Consider the following 21,467-nt stretch of genomic DNA (forward strand, 5'->3'; position numbering starts at 1 on the left):
GTGGCACTACAGCTCTCCCGGTAGATATCTAGTCATCCAATAAGACCCGGATCTTAAACACTCTGGAAGATGCTGGAAGGAAGCCACAGGACCAGCTTCATGGCTTTTATAGTCAGACAGAAGAGGCTGATGATAAGCCACACAACTGGAAAATCGAGGGCTATAATCTGAAGGAAGATTCCCGGTAAGTAAGTAGAACCCAAGCAGCCAAAAACCCTCCAGAACCCAGACACAGCTATGTTCCAAGCCACTCTCCACACACTCGGACAAGGCTCACCCATGAATGAATGAACCGTCAGAGGAACCCAGGTATGCGGGACCCGAGGTTGAGATCTCCAAGCTCCAAGCCTGCTCGGGTCAGGACTGGGCCTCCTCCACCCAGACCCCCAGTTTTCCAGTAGCTTGGCAGCCTTTACAATATGCTCCCGGCGCCATGTAATCTCATCAAAGGCCAAGATCCAGAGACTATAAAACAAAGCTCCCGGAAGAGAGCAACACAGTTTTTCCTGGAACAACCTCTTATACTCTTGCCCACTGATGTACCTCCTCTTGGAGAGCCCGGCAAGCTACTGAGAGTATCCCACCCGCGCGGCAGAGCCTGGAAAGCTACCCATAGCGTATTCGATATGCCAACAACAGTAACAACAATGGGCTTCATTCTCTGACCCTGAAGGAACCCCCAGTATGCCACTGGGCTACGCTAACACGCAACAGGGACGGATGGAGTTGTTACTGGCACACGCTAGAGCATATTGATGATCAATGGAATAACAAGTGACAAGGAAGATTCCAATGTAGGAAGGGACACGGTCATCTGAGTAGAAACCATAAGAAGCCTGTTTCCAAATAAGGGAGGGTTAGAGGCAGCGTTCTCAAGAAGGTTTAAAGATAGATGTGAAACAAGCAGATGTAATTTAAAAAAAAAAAGGGGGGGGGGGAAGCTCCAGTCTGTAGGAATGGCTCCAGGATAAGAAGTAACATAAGTATGAGGGGCAAACGCCCTACCACTGTGCTATCGCTCCAGCCCTGGGCGATAGCACAGCGGTAGGGTGTTTGCCTTGCACGCAGCCAACATGGCCCACCCGAGTTCGATTCCTCCGCCCCTCTCGGAGAGCCCGGCAAGCTACCGAGAGTATCTCGCCCGCACGGCAGAGCCTGGCAAGCTCCCCGTGACGTATTCGATATGCCAGACACAGTAACAACAAAGTCTCCAGTGGAGACGTTACTGGGCCCGCTCGAGCAAATCGATGATCAATGGGAGGGCCTTACTTACTTACTTTAAGTATGAGGGGAGTTTAAATGGTCGATACATATAAAATGAGGCTGACTAACCAGGAAGGCAGGGAGGCTATGGAGTTCCATTTTACTAAAAGAGCAACAGAAATCAAGTAATGGGAACATTTCAAAAGGCACAATTGGTGATGGCAGGAAAGACACGAGATACAGACCAGGTAACTATTTGGGGTTGTTGGTTTTGGTTTTGGGGCCATCCCTGGCTATGTTCAGGACCTTACGACTAGCTCTGCACTCAGGGATCCCTTGTGGCAGGACTTGAGGATTGAGGGACCAAACTGGGTGCTGAGGATGGAACCTGGGTCACGCGCTGTACCACCACTTCCGTTTCTTGCCCGTACCAGTAATTTTTTTGAGGACAGCATCAGAAAATGGAATCTTGTTCTGCTGCCCCCCTCCTCCACCCCACATTCCACACCATACCCTTCAGAAGCAGGATCTAGGCTAGGAGGCACACGAGCTCATCAGACCTGTGACAGGAGACACCACGTGGAGGCTCTCACCTGGATAACAGGAAATATGTGTATGAAATCCATGCCCTGGATCTGGTGGGGCTCCAGCTGGTGCGGGCACTTCATCCTTGGCAGGACTGAGACGATTTTTTCTGACAAAGCTCTGTTTGGGAGAGGGAAAAAGAAACCAAGAGTGAGAAAATGCTAAGTGGTTCCTAAGGTTCCCCTGAGCCCGGTGCTTCTTTCAACTATCACAGGCCCAGCTCCCTGACCAAGTTTCTCCCAGCTGCCTTATGAAAAGAGAAGAAGAAGCAGGATCCAGAGCTGTGTGCACGTGCAAGGCCGCAAAAGTGACTTCATTTCCTTTATTTTGACGGTCTTTATATGTTGCTAGTTCCAGGTTGTAGTTCTTATTATGTTTAACATCTTCACAGGGTAGAATGAAAGGGATCTGTGCTCCAAATCCATTTCCATTTCACCAACCTACTTTTCATCAAAGTTTGAGAATCACTAAGTTATAAATTTAAAAAAAATTTACAAATTGTTCTAAAGATCATTTAAGCAACAAATAATTACCAAATATTATGCAGAATACTAAGACAAAACATTGACCTCCTCTCAAAAGAACAAATTGGAGTCCTCTATTCTGGTTCAAAAGCAGTTCTTCTTGCTGGAGAGTATCAGGCTGAATAAAGTGAGTCAGAAGGAGAGGGACAGACACAGAATGATCTCTCTCTTATGTGGGATATAAAGAAGCCTAGGAAGGAAACAACAAATGCCCAAAGGGAAGAGAAACTGAGAACTGATCTTTAATAGGAAAGGCATCACTATGGGGGGGGGGGGGGGTGCGTGTCAGGAGTAAGGAGGAAACTGGACACTCCCTCCACATGGTAGAGGAAAATGGGCACTCTGGTGGTGGAGGGTGTGCTGCTTGGAATGTTTTATGCATAAAACCATGCCATCATTATTGCAAATCATGGTGCCTAAAATAACACTGAAGAAGAAAAGAAAGTAACCCCCTTTAAAAGATACTTTGGGAGGCTAGAGAGACAGTCTGATAAGGCTCTTGCCTTGCATATAGTTGATGTGGATTTGATCCCCAGCACCTCGTGTGGTCCCCCATGCCCTACCAGGAGTGAGTCCTGAGTGCAGAGCCCGGAGGAAGCCCTGAGACTCACCAAAATAGCAAACAAAAAATTTTCAACTGTTGATAACATTCTATTATTTGGGAAACAGAGTTGAACACCTCCGTGAACGTACAGAGGGTTGATTGCAGCCACCAACAAAGTTAGTGCCACCCACACAATGAAGACTTTTCAGCCCACTCCTCTCCACTGCCCACCCTTACCAGCTGTTAAAAATGAGTTTTTGCCACAGCTACGAGTTACACTTTAATGTTTGTTTTCGTCTTTCTGCCAACTCATTTGCTTTAGATATTTATGCATGCAAGTAAAACCATCAGGTAATTTGTCTTTCACTTATTTCACTTAGCATAATCACCTCAAGTTCCATTTACTTTGTCCCAGATGGCACAATTTTGCCTTTCGAAATGGCGCAGTATTCCACTGAATATAGATACCCCAGTTTCTTCTGTTGCTGGGCTTTCACGTTGATTCCACGTTTGGGCTACTGTGAATAATGCTGCTAATAACTGTGGGGTATAAATATCCTTCAGAATTACTGTTTCTGAGCCTTCAGATAAATGCCTGGGAGTGGTTATCACTGGAACAGATAGAATTTCTCTGCATTTTGAAAAGTAATCTCCAGGCATCGAGATGGCACTAATTTACATTCAAATAACAAGGTAGCAAGTTTTTCTTTTTCTACACACTCACAACAAGTAGTACTTCCAATCTTTCTGAGACAGACCTTCCCAGAGATCTGAGGAGAGATCGCATTGTGGTTGACTTGCACTTTCCTAAGAACCAGCGATGCTGGGGCTTTCTCCTGACTTTGCACTCAAGGATCATTTCTGGTGATGCTCAAGGGACCAAATACAGCGACAGGGTCAGCTGTGTGCAAAGCAAGAACTTTAGCCCTGTACTAGCGCTGGTCCCATTTCTTCTCTCTAAAATGGATCAGATTCAAGAGAAGATAGATAAAAGAGCTTATGCAATGGGCCTGATAAACCCAAAGTGATGGTTTGTATATCAGCAACGATAAGAAACGACCCTCTGGGGCCACACTGAGAAAGAACAGCTGGCTAAGTCTACAAGAGCACTTCGACGGCAGCCTCATGCTGCTGGCAGGTCCCACTAGAGGTCTGAAACTGAGCAAAGTTGGGGTCTATCACAAGTGCTCCCTTTCAAAGACATCTATCCATTTTATTAATACTCTTTCCTAGGAACTTGATGCCCTTAAGACCAATATCTAATTCAGGCATGGGTGAGAACTATTACTGTCTTATCTGTTTTCCTACATAGGTTTCACTCCTGCAGTCTTAGTGGGAACAACGTAACCTAGAGACAAATGGTCTAAACTGATCCCCAAGAAATGGTCTCCAGAGAAGACTACAAATTTCTGCGACACGCAGACAGAACTTTACAAGGTGGGGACAAGGTTAAAAATGCTTGAGTGAATAATCACATCCCCAGCTCCACTGATCAGATGTCAGATACCAAGCCCAACAGGTTAAGACAAAAACACAGTGAAGGGGAAGACTGGTGCCCAGGGCACCCATGTGTGTACAAGGAAGGACCATTCACATCTCAGGAGGGAAGGACACGCAACTTTTCTCCTTAACAGAGGACACGGTGGGTGACAGATGTGTAAGGTCTAAGAGGTAGAAGGAAACTCTTTTGGTGTCTCTCAAAACTCCTGCGGTCCTTTCTTCCCCTTTCTGAGCAGCCTTCAGGATCCGTGTCTCTTCTTTTTGATTTTGGGGACATACCCAGCGGTGCTCAGGAGTTACTCCTAGCTTTTCACTCAGGGATCACTCCTGGTGGGCTTAGGGGACCGTATGTGATGCTAGGGATCGAACCCAGGTCATTTGCATTCGAGGCATATGCCTTACCAGCTGAACTATCACTCTCGCCCCAAATTTTATTTTGATTTCTTTTGATTTGGAAGGGACACGGGCAAAACTCTGAGGTTACAGCTGACTGTGCACTCAGGATTCATTTCTGGTGGTGCTTGTGGACCATATGGAATGCCGGAGATTGAACCTGGGTCAGCTACAAGCAAGGCCAGTGCCTTATCCCTGTATCTCACTATACTATCTCCCAGCCTAGGACACATGTCATTTCTGCCACGAGAGGCATACCCGCTGCACTGGGGAAACCAGAGGTTGCCAGACGCCTCCCGGAGCTCAAATGAGACAGTTTGACGGGGTGGTATTGGCCAATGCACCTTGCAATGCCAGCTCTTACAGTTTCATTTTTAACTTTGTTTTGGTTTTATTTCCTTTGGGGGCCACACCCAGTTGTGCAACAGAATCACACCTGGCTCTGTGTTCAGGGATCACAGCTTGCAGACATGCTTGAGAGACACATCTGCAGTTCTGGGGATAAAGCCGGAGTCAGACGCGTGCAAGGCAAGTGCCTTACCCACTGTACTATCTCTCTGGCCCCTCATTTCTTTATTTTTAATTTTGATCGCCGTCAGACTCTCATGCTCTATTTAATTCCTGGATTGCGAGTGAAGGGAAGAGATGGAAGTCTATTCTTCTGCTCCCCTCTCTCCAATTTTTAGTGAATGAAAATCATCTGTCATTCCTGGTTTTGTGCTCTTGCTGGGTGCAGTCATAACTATAGGTGCAGGGAGGTGTGGGGTTGATGAGAGTAAGAGGTGGAGGGCCACAGGACATCAAATACATTTTGGTTTGGCAGGGGGGAAGCTCCCTCTAGCGGCTACAAGTCTGCAGGGGGGGGTACTGATTTGTCTAGAACAAGAGGCTATGTTTCTCAATAGGGAAACTTTATAGAAGTCCCTTCAGTATCTCTTGCTAACTTAAGTGATAATAAAATCCCTTAAACTTTGTTTTCATGTAAAGCTCTTTACCACTCGTTCAATTCTAAGTGATAAGCCAGTAAGGTAGAATATTCTTGATGGAAACCCCTTTCTCTTCACATTTTAAATAGAACATGGTGCTCCCTTCTAGTCTAAATTGTGTTTGCCCCAAAAGATGCAGTTTTATAAGGCTTTCCTTGGATATGATTTTTTTCTCTAGCTGCTTTTAGAATTCTCTATCCTTAAAACACTACTTTTAATAAACATAAGACGGCAATTTTATCTTGCCTGTTTGGGTTGGTTTTGTTTGTAACTCTTTAAGCTTCCTGGGGCTCAACGCCTGTCCTCTTTCCTAATACCTGGGGGATGTGGGGTTGATAAGAGTAAGAAGTGGTATTATTAGAAAGAACTCAAGAGCCTGATAGGTCCTAGAAAGTATCGTGTAAATATCATGGAACACTAAGCAAAAATTCATACAAGAAGTTAAAAAGGGAAGTCAAATATACTTTAGTTTCCCTCCTGTTTTTTGGCCATGGGGTGTAGGGGGGCAACACCCTACAGTGCTCAGGGCTTACTACTAGCAGTGCTTAAAACCTGGGTCAGACACATGCAAGGCATACGCCCTACCAATGCCTTTAATAAACATAAAATACTCCAATAGGGAGGAACTGAAACAAACACAACCCAAACAACAAACTGGCAATAAATATTTATACTTCAACAACTGTCTAACTGTTAAAGGTCTGAACCCACCAATCAAAGTGAGAGAATGACTGGAAAGATTATAAAAGACAATTCAACCTTTTGCTGCCTAGAGGAACTACATCTATCTCTAAAGACAAATACAGGTTCACGTTAAATGGAAGACAAGACTATAAGCAAACTGAAAGCTAAAAAGACAAGGACAGCCCTACATATAGCAAATAAAACAGACTTCCAGTAAAAAAAAAAAGAAAAGAAAAAAAGAGTACTGGATATTCTAATAACTAAGAGCTTAACACAATAGGAAAAAGAAACACTTATTAGCATACACTTATTATCATACAAATGATGAAACATAAAAATTAAGTGAGACAATTTACGGGAGACATTGACAGAAACATAGTAATAGTGGAGGACTTCTACTCTACTGACAACAATGGTCAGAGAGAGAATAAACAAGGAAATGAGAGCTCACAGCTATGGACTAGACCAGATGGGCTTCACAGACATTTATAGAACACTCCATCCCCAAACTGCAGAATTTACATTTTCCTCAAGTGAACACAGAACATTTTTAAAGACAGACCATCTCTGAGACAGAAAATGACTGTAGTAAACGTCTGAAGACTGAAACCATACCGAGGATCTCCTCTAATAACAATATAAAATTAGTAATCTGTCAAAAAAAGAAAACTGGGAGCGATAGCACGGTGGTAGGGCGTTTGCCTTGCACGCAGCCGACTAGGCTGACCAGAGTTCGATTCCTCCGCCCCTCTCGGAGAGCCCGGCAAGCTACCGAGAGGATCTCGCCCGCACGGCAGAGCCTGGCAAGCTCCCCGTGACGTATTCGATATGCCAGACACAGTCACAACAAAGTCTCCAATGGAGACGTTACTGGGCCCGCTCGAGCAAATCGACGAACAACGGGAGGGCCTTTACTTTACTTTCCAAACATGTGGAGACTGAATAATATGTTTACAAGTTATTACTGAGTTAGTGAAGAAATTAAAGCATATTTAATTTCTTCATGGTATATTAGAAATTATTGGATGCAGTGAAAGTAGTACTAAGAAAGAAGTTAATAGCATTATAGGTTTATATCAAGAAACAAGAAAAATCTCTAACAATTTATCTCACACCTGTTCACTGAAAAAAGAATAAAACTGAAAGTAGAAGAGTAACAAACCACAGTGAACATGAAATGAAAAGATCAACATGGTTAAGAGCTGTTTTTTTCCCTCTTTTTAATGTGGGAGTACCGCCACATTTCTTCAGCCATTGATTAAGCTGAGTTGAGCAAGAACTCCACATTGCTTTTTTTAAAATTTTGTTTTGACTGTATATCCGTGAGACAGACATTGCAAAGCTGTTCATAATTGGGTTTCAGTCATACAACGATCCAGCACCCACCCCCCACCAGAGCACTTTTCCCACCACCAATGCCCCCCGCCTCCCCACCCTCATCCCTCAACCCCTCATCCCCACCCCCAGCCTCCCTCTATGGCAGGTACTTTCCTTCTTGCTTTCTCCCTCCTGTTCTTTTTGTGCATTATGGTTTGCCATACAGGTGCTAAGAGGTCACGGTGTTTGTTCAGGGCATTTGGTATTTTTATCGGGATGGTACGGCTGGAATAGCTTTTCAACTGGATGGCTGCTTCGGGGTGTGGATGTGACCGCCAAGGCTTCTGGAAGTACAGGGAGGTGGGGGAAACAGCCCATCCCGGCACCGAGAAAGCCAGGAGATTTCAGTCACAAAACCTGCGTCCCAGAATTTTCAGCAGATTGCATCTTGGCGAGATTTATCCTGAGATGGTGGAGTTAGGCCGGAGGTACGGCGGAGATTTAGGACTGTGGAAGCAAGCAGCTACTGGGGGCTCTGCCTGGGTGGGCCCCAACAGGCCAACCTGTCCACCTCCGATCTACCCTGGTCTGTTCAGCCATGTAGGGTTCCGAATTAACTGTGGCTCCTAATCTCTTTCAACATACAGTTATGGTTCTCTGACGCAAGGCCAGTAGTAGAGCTTACAAGGTGGCGCCAGAGTTGATTCATGGGGGTGACCGCCAGTGCTTTCATGAGCACTGGTAAGTGGGGCAAGATAGCTCATTCCGGCACTGAGAAAGCCTGGAGATCTCAGTCACAAAACCTGCATACCAGAATTTTCAGCAGATTGTATCTTGATGAGGTCCGGCCAGAGATGGTGGAGTTAGGCCAGGCATACTGTAGCAAATTTGGATTGTGGAAACAAGAAGCTGCCAGGGGCTCTGTTTGGGTGGGCCCCAGGGCAACCTGCCCCCTCTCCAACTTATCCTGGTCTCTTCAGCACTGCACGGATCTGAGATTAACTGTGGCTTTTGATCTCTTTCGAGATTTATTTATGGGTCTCTGAAGCAAGGCCAGTAATAGAGCTTACAGGGTGGGGCTGGAGTTGGTTCGTGGGGGTGACTTCCAAGCCTTCCAGGAGTATTGGGAAGTGGGGGTAGGGAGGACATCCCAATTCCAAGAAAGCATGGAGATTTTAGTCACAAAACCTGCATACTAGAACTAAGAGCTGTTTCTTTTCAAAGGTAAACATTGCTAAACCTAGGCTGAACATGGGGAAAAAAGAGGAAAAACTCAAACAGAACATAATGAATATAACTTCCACACAACCCAACGGTTCATTCCTGGGAATCTACTACAAGAACACAAAAACATGAATCCACATATTTATTTTGAGAAGAACATTTTTATAATGACTATGACTCTATGTCTTTTGTTTTTGTCTTTTGTTCTTAAGGAGCAACAGAAACTAGAATGAACAACTACATGCCAAATTAGTTCAGTAATCTAGAAGAAATGCATACGTTTTTGGAACTATGCAGTTCAATGCAGTTCAAAGCACCAAGCTGGAAATAGCCCCTGCACTGCTGGGTGCAGAAGCAAAGAAGGGAAGGAAGAAGGGAAAGGAAAAAAGGATCAAGTATGAAAGGAGGGAACAAAAGTCACGAAAATATGGAAAGAATAAGATTTCATGAATAAGATTTAATGAATAATATTTCATGAATAAGATTTAATATTGTTAAAATAGCTATCTCGAGTAAAATAATATATGGATTCACCCCATCCTTATTAAAAATCCAGTGACATTTTTAAAGAAAAATAATAGAATACCAAAATTTATATGGAAACACAACAGGCTACGTACAAATAAACCTTGAGAAAAAAATACATATGTCATACTACCCATTTTTAACCTAAACTACAAAGCAACAGCAGTTGAAAAGAATAAAATACTAAAATATAGATACATGGATCAATGGGATAGAATTAAGAGCCCAGAAATAAATATATACATATGTTCACAGTTAATCTATGGCAAAGGAGTCATGACCACATAATATAAAAATAAAATTAACTTCAAATCAGCAATTAATGTAAAGGATGAAACTGAATCATCCTTTAACTCTAGACGTGAAAACAAATTCCAAATGGATTAAAGACTTGGATACAAGACCTGAAACCATAACATACACAGAAAAATACATAGGCAGTGCGTTCCATAACAAATTCCTTTGGGAATTTGACCTCAATAAGGGAAACAAATGCAGACACAAACAAATGGGGCAACATCAAATTATCTAGTTAAACACTTTTGCAAGCAAAAAAAAAGCACCAGTAGAATATCTATGTACACTGAGAAAGTATTTGTGCATCATACTCTCTACAAAGTATCAATCACAATCACAAATCATCCTGTTAATCGTCGATTGCCTCGAGCAGGCCCCAGTAACGTCTCCTTCGTCCTAGCCCTGAGATTATATCCAAGGCTCTTTAGGAGAATGAGACCCATCATTGTTACTGGTATTTGGCATATTGGGTACGCCACGGGGAGTTTGCCAGACTCTGCCGTGTGGGCAGGCTACGTTTGGTAGCCTACCAGTTTGTCCAAAGTAGGAATGAGATAATACGATGTTATAATAAGATGTCGCAAAGTATAAAAGCCCATATAATTCAACAACAAAAACAAAGACAAACAAGAGGCCTACAAAGAGACTTCACCAAAGAGAACACAAAGACGGGCAAGCAAGACCTCAAACAAATCCTGAACTTCACTTATTATCAGGGAAAGGAAAACCAAAGCCACAATGATCTATCCTCTCACATCTGTGAGAATGGCTTACTTCAAACAGACAGTAATGAACTGTGAGAAGCAAAAGGACGCTTTGTACATTCTTGGCGGAAATGTAAATTGGTGGCACCACTCTGAAAAAGAGCATGGAGACGCTGCACAAAAACCTGAAGACAGACTCCGTGAGTCAGCAATCCCGTTTCTGAGTAGCTGTCAAAAGGGCACAGAATCATTAAGTGGAAGAACTATGTGCCTTCCTATTACTGTATTATACTCCTATTACAGTATTTAAACTAAGGCATGAAAACAACCTACGCGCCCACGGGCAAATGACTAGATAAAAATGTCGTGGAAGCCTTAAAATACTTATTATAAAAAAAATGTATTTTTCCATTTGCAGCAAAGTGGAAGAAATTCAAGATACTGTGCTGGTGAAATAAATGAGAATTGCAAAGACAAATATCAAACGATACGACCTATCTGTGAAGTAGAAATAAAGAAATCAAGTAAATGAATAAGTAAAACAAACCAGGACTCTGACAACAGACTTAAGATAACCAGAAAAGAAAACGAGCAGGAGCAAAGTAGGGGTACAACGGGGGGTGGAATCTTGTTTACGTACTAAAAAATTAAAATTAAAAGAAGAATCTGGGACCCTGAGACCATAAACCTCTACCTTCAGACAAGCTTGTCCCGGGCTATTCCACTATTCCTTAGAACAGCCTCCTTTCCCTGCGGCAAGTTGCCAAGGGTGATCTCAGGGTTTATAATCCTTTTAAACTGACAGCCCAGGGCTGAAGCGATAGTATGTCCTGCACATGGTCGGCCTGGGTTCAATCCCCAGCATCCCTTACGGTCCCCAAGCCTGCCAGGAGTGACTTCTGAGTACAGAGCCGGGAGGCGTAAGCACTGCTGAGCACCATCAGGTGCGACCCAATACCAAACCAAACCAAACCAAAGCCCAGTCCATAGTCCAGAAATTACTGCCAGAGGCTGAAGAGTTCCAGCAGCACACGCAAGCATCTGAAGGCACAAATATTTCTGGGGTGTAAGGGAATGAGAGAAGCGAGAAGGCAAAGGGTCAGTAATCTTGCGCACACCCACCATTCCCCAATCAGCTTCTCTTAGGAGCCCAAAGATCCTGGGCCTCTCTGCAAATCAAAGGAATTGATGATTGCAGAGGTCACCAGACAGGTTTCCTGCCTTAGGTTCTAACATGCCCATTAGTCATAAAGGGGGATGAGTTTGATTCCTTCCGTTTTCAAAAGCATATTATTTCTTCACTGGAAGCAGTTCGAAAAGAGTTCGTTAAACAGGGTCTGTTTTCCCTTCCATCACTTTCTTTGGGACTTTGGCAAGTCACTCGATCACCTGGGACCCAATATTCCCATCATAAAACAAAGGCAAATCCCTGTCCTACGTCTTCAAAGGTTGTTGTAGGAATAAACTACCTTCTATTATTCTAATAAAATCAATATGCGAGTACTCAGCATGCAGGTATCTTATAAAGTGCATGCTGCTGAAATGAACTCAGGTATCAAGTGTAATAATTCACTAAAGGTGTCTGAGTGTAAGACCATTCTAACGGGGCTTTACAGTAACCTAAGAATAGATGACAGAAGCCAATTGGAACCTTCTAGAAAAAAAAATTTAAAAAGATCTTCCGCCTTTTTCCCCCCTGGCAGCAAGGTGGCCGCCACCTCAAAGCTTATAGGAAAGCCAGGTACAAGCCAGCAGTGACGGGGCAACTGCAGTCTCATGGGAAGGAGGGCAGTACTGGCTTGTCCTTCACGCCCTACCAAGGTCACAAGTGGCTCTCCGGCACAACCATAACACCAGACACACAGAAACCAATCTCGTAATTATCTGGCTCTTTGCAGAAATCCAAAATCGTGGCCACGTGACATTATATGATTCTCATAACCAGCTATAGAAAACAAAATATTTCACAATGCCTTTTCAGCGATTCTGATTGTTGGGGCGGGGGGGGGGGGGGAATTCTAAACAATAATGGTGCATCTTTTGTCGAAATAATGAATGTAATCAATGTAGAGAAGAGTTAAGTGAAAATCATCTGCCTCACAGGCATCTGTAGGGTTGGGAGGGGGGTATACTGGGGTACTTGGTGGTGAAAAATGAGTACTGGTGAAGGGAAAGGTGTTTGATCATTGTATGACTGAGGAAAGCTTAGTGACTTTTCCCACAGTGATTCAATAAATAAATATAAAAAGAAAATAAATAAAAAAATTAAGGTGGAGTTAATGCCCAAATCAATCGGCTAATCAATGGCTGAATAAGTAGCAGTACTCCTACAAAAAAAAAATTTAAAAAGATCAAAACGGAGAACAAGGTCCCAACTGCGCCTATCCAGAGAGCAGCCTGAGAGATAATCATTTCCTCACCAGACAGCGCGTTCCTCAGAAGGTGCTGTCTGGCCACCCACCAAACCAGTGAGGATAGAGATCTTATATATATATATATATATATATATATATATATATATATATATGTAGAGAGAGAGAGAGAGAGAGAGGCATCACAAATATAATGCAGCATTAGTGTGAACTGCACCTAACCAGTAGTGTTGTGGTGAAGCATCCTCAACACAATATATTCAAAAACCAAACTGAAAAGACTTCTTGGACAATTCGGTACCCAGTGACTGTGACATTTTCCTTACATACAATAAAGACGTAATTGCTTCACATACTGTTATGAATGTGGTGGGCCCTATCCCCGGCTTTGCTCACAATTATGGTTCATGACTCTGCACTTTAAAGATACAAACCAAGCATCTCCCTGAGAACTTAATAGAGCCTTGATCATTTACCAAAGCCCTTAGAGGTTAGATGTGTTTCCGAATTCAGAACTTTTTAGAAGTGTGTACTGTAGTATACCGAAGAGATACAAACTATGTATTATGAAGAATCCCACAGAAATATAGAAGTACCCTCTACTTTATAGGAGTATCCTAAAATTTCTATAGAAAAACAAAGAAAGACTCATATTGATGGAATCAATAAAGACTTTAAATAATCTTTAGTCAGTTCAGGTCATGTTGTTCTTCCAAATAAGCTCTGAAAGGAGGATCAATAAAGACTATAAATACTAAAGTCATTTTAGGTTATGTTTGCTTTCAAATGAGTCTTGTAGCCCTACTTAATAAATACTTAAAAATCTATTTTTTAGATTTTATAAATCACTTAATCACTTAACTTCCCGTTAGTCGTCGATTTGCTCGAGCGGGCGCCAGTAACGTCTCCATTTGTCCCTGTCGCGTGCTAGTGTAGCCCAATGGCATCTTTTCGCTCCGGGAACATGGAGGGCCTCAAACCGATCGTTCATGACCTTGACAAAGAAGTCTGACCATCTGGTAGGTGGGCGGCCACGCGGTCTCTTGACATCCCGTGGAATCCAATCAGTAACAGCTCTAGTCCAACGGTCGTCTTTAAATCTCATTACGTGACCAGCCCATCTGATTTTAGACACCTTGGCAAATGAGACAGCGTCCCTGATCCTTGATCGTCGACGGATGTCAGAACTCCGGATTCGTTCTCTCATTTGAGTGAAACGTGATATTCCAAGCATAGCTCTTTCTATTCTTCTTTGGGAGACCTGAATGGCGTTCTCATCTTGTTTGCGTAGGGCCCAGGTCTCTGAGGCATATGTTAATGCAGGAAGAACAGTGGAATCAAAGAGATGTGCCCGGAGCCGGAGGTTCTTCGTCCTCTTAGCTATTTCTTCGACGTTCTTGAAGGCGTTCCAAGCCGCTCTCTTCCTCCTGCGCAGCTCGGGTGCCAGGTCATTTGTCATGTTGACCTCTCGACCTAGGTACACATAGCTGTTGCATTCGGAGATGGTCGTTCCATTGAGAGCGAATGGGGCGTCAGGAACAAGGCTGTTTCTCATAAACATTGTCTTCGTAAGATTCAGCTGTAGTCCTACCTTTCCACACTCACGGTCAAAGTCGGCCAGCATTTGTGCCGCTTGGCTGATGTTTGGTGTTATTAAAACAATGTCATCAGCAAAGCGGAGGTGGTGTAGTTGCCGACCATCTATCTTCACTCCCATTCCTTCCCATTCCAGTCGTCGCATGATGTTCTCGAGGGTGGCACTGAAGAGTTTTGGTGAAATGGTATCACCCTGCCGCACCCCTCTCTTGACATCAACGATTTTATAAATAAAGATTTTATAAATAAAGATAAACAATTAAGAATCTGTACACAAGAACATTATATTTCAATATCTATTGAGTACGATCGCTGGGCCAGAGAGAAAGTACAGTGGATGGGGTGCTTGCCTTGCATGCAGTCAACCTTGATTTGGTCCCCGGCATTTATCTTTGATGGCAATACATTATAATCCCAAGGACATCAAGGGAAAAGGGTGTTAAGAATCACGATCAGACTGAAAAGTTATTTAGAAGAGAATTATAGAATCTAAGACATGGTGAGACTGGCCTAAAAGAAATTTCAGGATGGAAGAGGAGCCACAGGCATAAGATATCAGCACAAAGGCGAAGAGACGGATGTTTTAGATAGGCGTCTCCTCAAGAATTCAAGCGAACAGATTCACAGATGAGGCACCTACAGAGCTCCAAAGCCAACTCTAGTATGACCATGATGCATAAAGACCATCTCCAACCGCTGGGGCTAACGACCTCATCTGGCATCCCCGCCTGCCCTAATTTAACACCCCAAATCCAATCCATCAGGAAATCGACATGGGTCTACCTTCAGAGTAGACCCAGAATTCCATTTCTGCTAGACCAATGTCCAAGCCGCAATCAAAGGGCAGGACTAGAAAAATACAGTGAAACCATCTCCCTACTTTCACCCTCCCTCCCTCAACTCAGCACTGAGAGGGTTCCTTCTAAGACACAGTCCAGACTACCCTCCTCCTCTGCTCACACCCTCCCAGCAATCTAACCTACATGGTTCCAAGTGACCTCCTGCACACTTAGCGCCTATGCTCTCCTCCTCACTCCACCCCGGCAAGTCTCTGAGTCTCTGCCTGGTCTTCACACTGTTTTAGCCGTTGCAGGGACCCCTCTTCCTTCTGTCTTGGCTCTCGTGTGTTCTTCTCAAAACTACACTGATTTAAAAGTACAGAGGTCTCAACCCTTCATTCTTCCTCTAATCCCTTTCTCGCTTTAATTCTTTTTCTACAACACATCATACTTTTGTAATTAACTTCTTAAATTCATTGCTAACAGTCTGTATGCACCAAAAGACTGTCAGTTCAGCTCCCTAAGAACAGGGCATTTTTCACTGCTGTACCTCAAGAACTCAGAACAATGGCGCATCCACAGGAGCAGCTCATCAATATCTGCACCGTGAACAAATAAAAAGAGATTCTTTCTGCCTGTGGTATTTTGCATATTCTTCTTTAAACAAATATTATGGTGCAGAAGATTATATTTCCTTTCCTCTGGCCCCATCACACTTCAAATTTCTTTTGTAAACACTATGCGTGTATTTACTTTTAGAACCTGTCTGTCGATAAAGCACGGACAATTAAATCGCTATTATAGAACAAACTGTAAGTACTATGCCCTGGACATTATAATAGAAATGTGATGATGGCAGCTGGACACGGAAAGGAAGAAGGCAAAATGGAAATCTTGAAATGTCTGCCTTACGGTGTTAGGAATCAGAAGCAACCTTGTGTTACTGGTTCAAGCAACAGCAGCTTAAGCAGATTAAAATTAGAGAAGTGACCACAGAAAAAACATATATTAAAAGATTGGGAAAGGAGGACCTTGAAAGGGATGTAGTGAATAGTAAAAGTGAGGTAATTTCCTAGTCTCACAGACTTGAGACAGAATTATACAAAGGTGACTCTTGCAATGAATAAAATCAGAGTTGTAGAATTGGAAGGAGGAGCAATATCAGGTGCATATTTTATTCCCTTTGGCGGTGTTTCATTTTAAACTTCATAGATGTAACACCTAAATAACAGGGAGGAAGGGAAGGAGGGAGGGAGGGAGGGAGAGAGGGAGGGGAAAAAAGGAAAGAAAGGAAAGGAACAGAACAGAACAAAATCATCAATAAAAGCCTACCTCTGGACTGTCTAGCCAACAGAGAGCAGAGGCCCAAACCTGGATGCCACCAGCCCGCCTGCCAGTGAAGGACAGCTCACTCCACACTGCCATTGTCACAGAGTGACAGATGTCAGGGATACTAATGAGAACAGTAAGACCGTGGTAACAGTATTGGGCGCCCTAATGAGTAGTTGAGAGCTGGCCTTCACACTTAAGAATTTCGGTAATTCTAAGGGACCAAGTTTTCCTCTAATATGTGGAAACCATGAATTGGGCAATCTGTCACGTCTTCCTCTTGACCGCTGGCTGCCAGAAAACGTTAAGAGTCATCTTCATGAGACACACCTCGCCATTGTGTGGCCCATCACACGTGCGGTGATCTTATCCCCAGCTCTACTTTTTGTTTCTCTCCTTTCCCACCTTGTGCTTCACTTTACCTTTCCACTATCACTGCTTCTTGTGTGATCTGCCTTCGATCTTTGAGAGTTTTTCGGTGGGAGAGGACGGGTTAAAAAAAAAAAAACCACACACACACACACACACACACACACACACACACACACACACAAAGAGAAAAAGAAGTCATATAGAAGTCCTAGACACATACAGATCTGTGGTCACAAATATCTCTCTTATGAATAAGAGACATGACGTTTGCCTAAGGACACAGAACTGCTGCTGACAAGACTGGGCACAACTGGAATCCCAAATGACCTAATGAAATCACCAAGGCCTTTGCAGAGCTGTGGAAGACAGGGAGGGTACTTTTTGGTAAAAACAGGAGAGCAGAGAGACAGTGGGGTGCGGACAGAGGCAAAGGGGAGGAGATACGCCCCTATCAGAATTTGCTACGTTTAGAAAGAGACACACTTTGGCCAGGAAAAGTATTAGGAGGACACTTATCATTACATAATTCTTAGATGATAGCTCTGTGACACCGACTTCTTTCAGTGTCAGTTTTACAACCTGTAAAAGCATGATAAAACCTGTTGTAATGAATATTCAAATAGGCTTATTGGCAGTAACAGGCACTCAAAAGCAAGCCTCTTCTCCTATTTTTCTGCTCATCCATGGCAAAACCTGTAACTTACATTTTTTGGCCAATTGTAGAATTTTCCTGAAAGAGCAAATCAACATCCACATCAAAGTTGCAAGTGGTAATGCACCAAGTCATTCCTCCTACTACCTGAAAGATACAAATATTTATTTCACTTTTAGATTGGGGAGAAGAAAAAAATATTTAAGATTTTGTGTGTTTAAAACGAATATTTTAGGGCTGGAGCGATAGCACAATTGGTAGGGCGTTTGTTTGCCTTGCACACAGCCCGACCCGGGTTCGATTCCCAGCTTTCCATATGGTCCCCCAAGTACTGCCAGGAGTAATTCCTGAGTGCAGAGCCAGGAGTAACCCCTCAGCATCACCGGTTGTGACCCAAAGAACAAACAAACAAACAAAAAAACCCCAACTAAATAAAAAAATAAAACAGGGGCTGGAGCAATAGCACAGCGGCTAGGGCATTTGCCTTGCACGCAGCCAACCTGGGTTCGATTCCCAACATCCCATATGGGCCCCCGAGCACCGCTAGGAGTAATTCCTGAGTGCATGAACCAGGAGTAACTCCTGTGCATTGCCGGGTGTGACCCCAAAAAAAGAGAAAAAAAAATAAAACATATATTTTATTATTGTTTAGGTGGCATGGTTATAAAAGTGTTAACGGTTTATGGTATTGATGTGCATAGTTACTGTAACTTATTAACAGCAAAGTGCCTAATAATTTCAACCAATGTCCTTATGCTACTTCTAGTAGTGTGAGGTTTTCATTTGTTTTTGGGGGTCACACCTGGAAGCACTTGGGGAACCACGTAGCATGGGGAACAGAACCCAGGTGCAAAAGAAAAAAATGCATTCTAGCCCTTTGAGTCATCTGCCCAACCCAAATCATAAATAGCTTTCACAGAAACAGAAACATAAAAAACTAGGTATCTTTAGAGACTCTGTACCCTGACTTCACTAACTATAAGCCATCTAAATTAGCACTTATGAGTAAAACTTTTTGCAGTAGTGAAAATGTTTTGTGTCTACACTGTTCAGTGTAGACTTGGTTATCTGGTACTAGAACTGTGGTCCATGTGACCAAAAGACCAACTTTTATTTTATTTATTTTTTTTTACTTTTGGGGTCACACCTGGTGATGTACAGGGATTACTCCTGGCTCTGCATTCAAGAATCACCCCTGGCGGTGCTCAGGGAACGATATGGGATGCTGGGAATTGAACCCGGGTCAGCCGTGTGCAAGGCAAATGCCCTACCTGCTGTGCTATCACTCCAGCCCCAAGGCCAACTTTTATTACTGAAAAGGATATAAACCCATAATGTTGGGGGTTGACATTAATTCGTAACCAAAATTAAGTATTAACTCAGCTTCGGGCAAGGAAGAGTTAGCAGTTTTGTGAACTGAACTAGTAGTAAGTTTGCCACATTCTAGCTCATTATTTCCATATTTTTAAAATATACATATACCTATAGAAGATATACAGTCAGCTGAAGACCTCCGGAACCCAGCCACAGTCATGCTCAAGGCCACTCTCCACACACTCAGAAGAGCCTCATGCATGAAGGAACCGGCAGAGGAACCCAGGTGTGAGAGACCCGGGGCTGAGATTTCCAAGCTGCTCGGACTGGGACTGGGCCCCCCTACCCAGATCCCCCATCTTCCGTAGCCAGACAGATACACCCACCAACTGCCCTGGCGCCCTGTAATCCCATCAACGGCCAAGATCCAGAGACTATAAAACCTAGCTCCCGGAAGACCTATTGTTGTCTAATTCTCGCTCTCAGAGAACCCGGCAGGCTACTAAACGTATCCTGCCTACACGGCAGAGTCTGGCAAGCTCCTCTGGCGTATTCGATATGCCAAAACTCAGTAACAACGATGGTTCCTATTCCCCTGACCCTGAAGGAGCCTCCAATGTGGCACTTGCTAAAATCTCGGGGCTAAGACGAATGGAGACCTTACTGGTGCCTGCTCGAGGAAATCGATGACCAACGGGATGACAGTGATACAGTGACACCTATAGAAGATAAGAACACCTGGACTGTATGATCTCCAGGCGGCCGGAGAAAGCCCCCGCGGCCCTCCTCTTGCCGCCCAGGGCTTGGCGGACTCGGGCCACGGGGCAGATGAAGGAGGACACGAGGGCCAAGCTGGCTGATGACCAGTTTCCAATTTTTCCATTCTCCCCACGTGCCTGTTCCAGTCTCACCAAGCTCCCCGTTCTAGCCTCACACTGCCCCTCCTCCCTGCCTCCTCCTGTCTTTCCACACTCCATCGCGCGGCCCGGTCTCTCTTTCCCCATGAGCCTGCTCCTTATTCTTCCCCTGCATTCTTCTCCCTCTGACCCCCTTGCTAGTCTCTATGAGCTCCGTCTTGCTGCCCTTCTCTCTCTCATCTCTCTCCCACTCCCTGTATCGGGGGCAGCAAAATCAACATAAGAAAGCCCTTCCTTTGCTCACCAGCAAAATACTTAAGGTGTTCTTCCCTAGTCCAATAACTTAATCGACATCTTACTTCTACTTCTGAATATTAGTTATTTTGTATGGACACAGTAAGAGATACACTGAGCTTGTAGGATGACTCTCCTGGGGACATCTTACCACAGATTCAGTCTACAGTGCTCAGGCCAAATTAGTCTTTCCTAACCTTAGCAGGGTCCAAATCAGGTTATTACTTTTTGGATCATGACAGCATTTGTCTCCATGACCATGCTCTTAACTTATAGTTAAGCATTATGGCACTTTGGCCAGGCCCATTTCGATGCCAGGGTAGCACAAAGCTCACAGCTTGGCCTGGGTCTCCATCCAGTCCCTCTTCGGGACCTTGCTTTTGGGGATCTAGGAAGTAAGGGCAACTGAGACTTAAGTTGAGAGAACAAATGCCCAGGGGATAAATATCATTCAGAATCAACTAAGTTACAAAAGCATAGCATTAACTGTCTTCTTGTGCCCATACAAAAAAGACATTGCTCTGAAATAACCATGCAAAGGACTGAAGGAGAAGAGAAAAACAATATTTTGTTAGTCAGTCAACAGAGCACAAAGAAAGAGGTTACAAATAAATCCAGAGAAATAGGAGCACTGTGATGGGAGTAACCCAATAAACCTAAGCTCCCTGTGGCAAGGCGGAAGGGACAAACCAATGTTATCTTACACTAGACTACTTTTCTCTCAAGGATTTCCCTGAGATGCAAGAGACTACAGTTGCATTTTTCAGACATGACCTGATTTTAGGGAAAACAACAACACCAACAACAACAAAACAAGAGTGGATCTTATCTCCATCTGTTCTATACAATCAAGTGAGATGCCTGTTAAAAGTAGGGATTCTAGGTCTAAGCCCAGACCTAACTAACGGGAGTATCACTGGGTGAGGCCTAGATACCTGTCTTGTAATACAGCCTACAATGATCCTTTTATGCATAGCCTGGGCCAGGCCCACTGGTGCACTCAGCACTTTACTACACCAGGAAGACTTCTTGGCCTACCCTGCCTGATGAAGGCTCTTCATTTTTGTGCAGTTAAAGGCAATGCTTAGTATGCTGTGCCATTTAGATCACATGTGCTCATTTGTCTTTCCTCCACAGAAGTTGGGTTGTTTGAGTACAAGGCCTTCAAGAACTATTATGACTATGTCTTGTATATAATAATTGTTGAAGGACCTGCTGAATTCAAGGAATTTATGTCATATGGTCTTCTCTCTCCTCCAAAGTCAGAATTTGACATCAGGGGCTGGAGCAATGGTACAGAGGGTAGGGCATTTGCCTTGCATGTGGCCAACCCAGACTGAATTCCCAGCATCCCATATGGTCCCCTGAGTACCGCCAGGAGTAATTCCTGAGTGCAAAGTCAGGAGTAGCCGCTGT

General features: G+C 43.9%; 1 protein-coding gene across 3 annotated transcripts in view; it reads right to left on the reverse strand.

Moving 5' to 3' along the window:
* The window catches only part of CCDC93 (coiled-coil domain containing 93), a 114,135-nt gene that overhangs the window by 85,000 nt on the left and 7,668 nt on the right, over window positions 1-21,467 (reverse strand). For 2 of the 3 annotated variants that reach the window (XM_056117528.1, XM_056117527.1), the window contains exons 3-4: window positions 17,639-17,733; window positions 1,797-1,908 (exon numbers count right to left, since the gene is read on the reverse strand). In XM_056117528.1, coding sequence (XP_055973503.1) covers window positions 1,797-1,908; window positions 17,639-17,733 — 207 coding nt within the window. The remainder of the gene's footprint in view (window positions 1-1,796; window positions 1,909-17,638; window positions 17,734-21,467) is intronic. The other variant, XM_056117529.1, reaches the window with a different exon arrangement.

The sequence above is a fragment of the Sorex fumeus genome, unplaced genomic scaffold (genome assembly GCF_029834395.1).
Source record: "Sorex fumeus unplaced genomic scaffold, SorFum_2.1 ptg000035l, whole genome shotgun sequence".
Lineage (NCBI taxonomy): Eukaryota > Metazoa > Chordata > Mammalia > Eulipotyphla > Soricidae > Sorex > Sorex fumeus.